At 37.2% G+C, this 3,518-nt stretch overlaps 1 protein-coding gene across 1 annotated transcript; it reads left to right on the top strand.

Moving 5' to 3' along the window:
- Window positions 1-1,627: 1,627 nt before the first annotated feature.
- Window positions 1,628-3,170, top strand: LOC148588218 (uncharacterized). The gene is made up of 2 exons (XM_088514817.1): window positions 1,628-2,179; window positions 2,619-3,170. Exons 1-2 carry the CDS (start codon window positions 1,628-1,630, stop codon window positions 3,168-3,170), a joined length of 1,104 nt encoding a protein of 367 aa, XP_088370943.1.
- The last annotated feature ends 348 nt before the right edge of the window (window positions 3,171-3,518 follow it).

Here is a 3,518-nt window from a genome sequence, read left to right as displayed (position 1 = left end):
TGATATACTAATAGCAGAAGGGAAAGTTGTGAAGATCGGATCTCAATTGACTTCGAAAGTTAAAGAAATTCTTATTCAGTTTCTTCAGGAAAATTTAGAAGTCTTTGCATGGTCTCATGAAGATATGCCTGGGATTGATCCGAAAGATATTGTTCATCAATTAAATGTGAATCCAGAAATAAAACCAGTGAAGCAGAAGTGAAGAAAGTTTGCCTGAAAGAAACATGGCAATTGCCGAGGAGGTAGACAAACTGCTCAAAGCTCGGTTTATTGAAGAAGTATATTGTCCCGATTGGTTGGTTAATGTAGTAATGGTCAAAAAACCCAATCGGAAATGGAGGATGTGTGTGGATTTCACCGTTCTTAACAAGGCATGCCCAAAAGACAGTTTTCCATTGCCACATATTAGTCGACAGCTGGATATGAGTTGCTGAGCTTCATGGATGAATTTTCTGGCTACAATCAGATCTTCATGGACCCATCTGATCAAGACAAAACAACTTTTATTACTGATCAAGGATTATACTGTTATAAAGTTATGCCTTCCGGTTTAAAAAATGCTGGTGCTACTTATCAAAGGTTAGTAAACAAGATGTTTCAGGAACATATTGGGAAGAATATGGAAGTTTATGTTGATGATATGCTGGTCAAAAGTAAGCTACATACAAATCATCTGAAAGATTTACAAGAAGCATTCATAACGTTGAAGCGGTACAAAATGAAGTTGAATCCTACAAAGTGTGCTTTTGGAGTTTCATCAGGGAAATTTCTCGGTTACATGGTGTCAAACCGAGGAATTGAAGCTAATCCTGAAAAAATTCAAGCAGTATTAGATATGCAGTCTTCGAAAAATGCAAAGCAAGTTCAGTAGTTAACAGGAAGGATTGCAGCGTTAAATAGGTTCATTTCTCGTTCTACTGATAAATGTCTTCCTTTCTTTAAGATCTTAAGAAAAGCATTAGAGTGGTCTGAAGAATGTGAACAGGCGTTTGAACGACTAAAAAAGTATCTAGTTAGTCCACCTTTGTTGAGCTGAACTGTTCCTGGAGAAACATTGTATTTGTATTTAGCTGTGTCTCCAATTGCGGTTAGTGCAGCTCTAATTCGGGAAGAAGAAGGAGTACAGAAACCAATGTATTTCATCAGTTGAGCATTACGTGGAGCTAAAGAAAGATATGTGCAAATGGAAAAGCTCGCTTTTGCTTTAACAATTGCATCAAGAAAGCTTCGACCATAATTTCAAGCTCATACAATCAACGTGCTAACTGAGTATCCATTAAAGAAAGTGCTTCAAAAATTGGATTTATCTGGTCGGTTAGTTAACTGGGCAATTGAACTTAGTGAGTTTGATATACAAATTGTTTCGCGAAATGCTATTAAAGGCCAAGCACTTGCAGATTTTTTGGTAGAATTCACTAATATGCAAGACCTAGAGGCATGGCTGAAAGACAAGACATGGGTGATTTATGTGGATGGGTCATCTACAAAATAGAATGGTGGAGCTAGAGTAGTATTAATTACACCAGATGGGAAAGAATAGAATAGTTCTTTGAGATTAGAGTTCAAAACTACTAATAATGAAGCAGAGTATGAAGTAGTCATAGTTGGACTCAGTTTAGCCCGAGAGATGGAAGCAGAGTTTGTAGAAGTACGCAGTGATTCTCATGTAATTGTTGGCCACATTCGTCGTGAGTTTGAGACCAAGGGAAGTAAAATGAAGTTGTATTTATCTAAAGTACAGAATATGCATAAGTTTTTCCAAAAATTCTGTATTGGTAAAATCCCGAGGGAAGAAAATGAGAAAGCAGACTTTTTAGCTCGGCTGGGTTCAGCAATTGACAATGAGGTGGAAGAAACCGATCAACCAATTCAAGTTTTGCAACAACCTACAATAACCGAGGAGGTTATGATTTTAACAATTGAAGACATGCCTGCTTGGGCTGAAGAAATAGTCACATATTTAGAAAGAGGTGTTCTCCTAGAGGATAAAAAGAAGGCAGTGCAATTAAAGAAAGAGGCTGCTCGATTCACTCTACTCAATGGAGTTCTTTTTAAACGAGGTTTTGTGTTACCTCTTCCTAAGTGTGTTTCTAAAGAAGAAGGTAATTATATTTTTCGGGAAATCCATGAAGGGATTTGTGGCAGTCATTCGGGAGCAAAAATGTTGGCACATAAAGCTGTTAGAGCAGGATTTTTTTGGCCAAATATGAATCAGGATTCCATACAAATAGGCAAAACTTGTGACAATTGCCAACATTTTGCTAATATCATTAAGCAACCTCTTGAGGAGCTTAGTTCAATCTCTTCACCTTGGCCATTCTCACAATGGGGGTGGATATAGTAGGACTGTTACCTCGAGGGAAGGGGGTGTTCAGTTTGCTATAGTTGCTGTAGATTATTTTACCAAATGGGCGGAGGTAGAAGCCTTGGTGAATATTACAGTAAAGAGTATTGAAAAATTTCTTTGGAAAAATATTATATGCCGGTATGGAATTCCACATGCGTTTGTCACAGATAATAGCAAACAATTTGACTGTGATTCATTTCGTGAACGGTGTGCTAAGCTTCATGTTAGAAATTATTTCTCATCTCCAGGACATCCTCAAGCAAATGGGTAGGTGGAAGCAACAAATAAGACTATATTCAAAATTCTAAAGAAAAAGCTTGGTGAGCACAAAGGAAACTGGGCAGAGGATCTTCCAGAAGTTTTATGGGCATATCGCACCACCAGAAGAACTCCAACCAAGGAAAATCCTTATGCTTTAACTTTTGGAACTGAGGCAGTCATTCCAGCTGAAGTTGGATCAGGGAGTTTTTGTGTAGAAACTTTCAATTCCGAATTTAACAATGAAGGTCTAAAGCTACATCTCGATCTGTTGCAAGAAAAGCAGGATCAAGCCCAAATAACTATGGCAGGATATCAACAGAGGATAGCTCGGTATTTTGATCAGCGAGTTAAACATCGCAGTTTTCAAGTTGGCGATTTGGTCTTGAAAAAAGTAACTATAGCAACTAAAGATTCAGCTGATGGAAAATTATCACCGAACTGGGAAGGACCATACAAGGTGATTGAATGTTTAAGAGTAGGAGCACATCATCTCGCAGATTCAAAAAGAAAACGACTTCAAAGACCATGGAATGCTGAGCATCTTAAGAAGTATTTTGTATAAGAATTATAAGTTCAGAGATTCATTTTTTCTTATCTTGCTATTGTAAAATAAGTGTTTTATGAATAAAGAATCTTTTAAAGTTATAATCATACAAAATTCTTAATGTACATAGCAAATAAGATGCTCTACTTCACACTCGGAAAATATAGCTGAACTAAGCGCTTTTCTGAGAATCCAATTTGGAAATATACCTGTAAAAGTGCTTTCCAAACCCTTCGGTGAAATATAGTCAAAGTGCTTTCCCGAGCTTAGTTCGGTAAAATATAACCGAGGTGCTTTCCCGAGGATGAGTTTGGAAATATAGCTAAACAAAGCGCTTTTCGAACTTAACCTTCAAACGAAGGTTAA

Source organism: Corylus avellana, chromosome 1 (assembly GCF_965113065.1).
Source record: "Corylus avellana chromosome 1, dhCorAvel1.hap1.2, whole genome shotgun sequence".
NCBI lineage: Eukaryota > Viridiplantae > Streptophyta > Magnoliopsida > Fagales > Betulaceae > Corylus > Corylus avellana.
The sequence above is the reverse complement of the archived record's forward strand: the minus strand, read 5'-3'. Positions and strand labels throughout refer to the sequence as shown.

Bases quoted from the DNA above. Each gene is read 5' to 3' on its own strand.
- LOC148588218 (XM_088514817.1), top strand. From the start codon at position 1,628: ATGGAAGCAGAGTTTGTAGAAGTACGCAGTGATTCTCATGTAATTGTT. The intron at 2,180-2,618 runs GTTAGAGCAGGA...GCAAATGGGTAG, and splicing joins AAATGTTGGCACATAAAGCT to GTGGAAGCAACAAATAAGAC.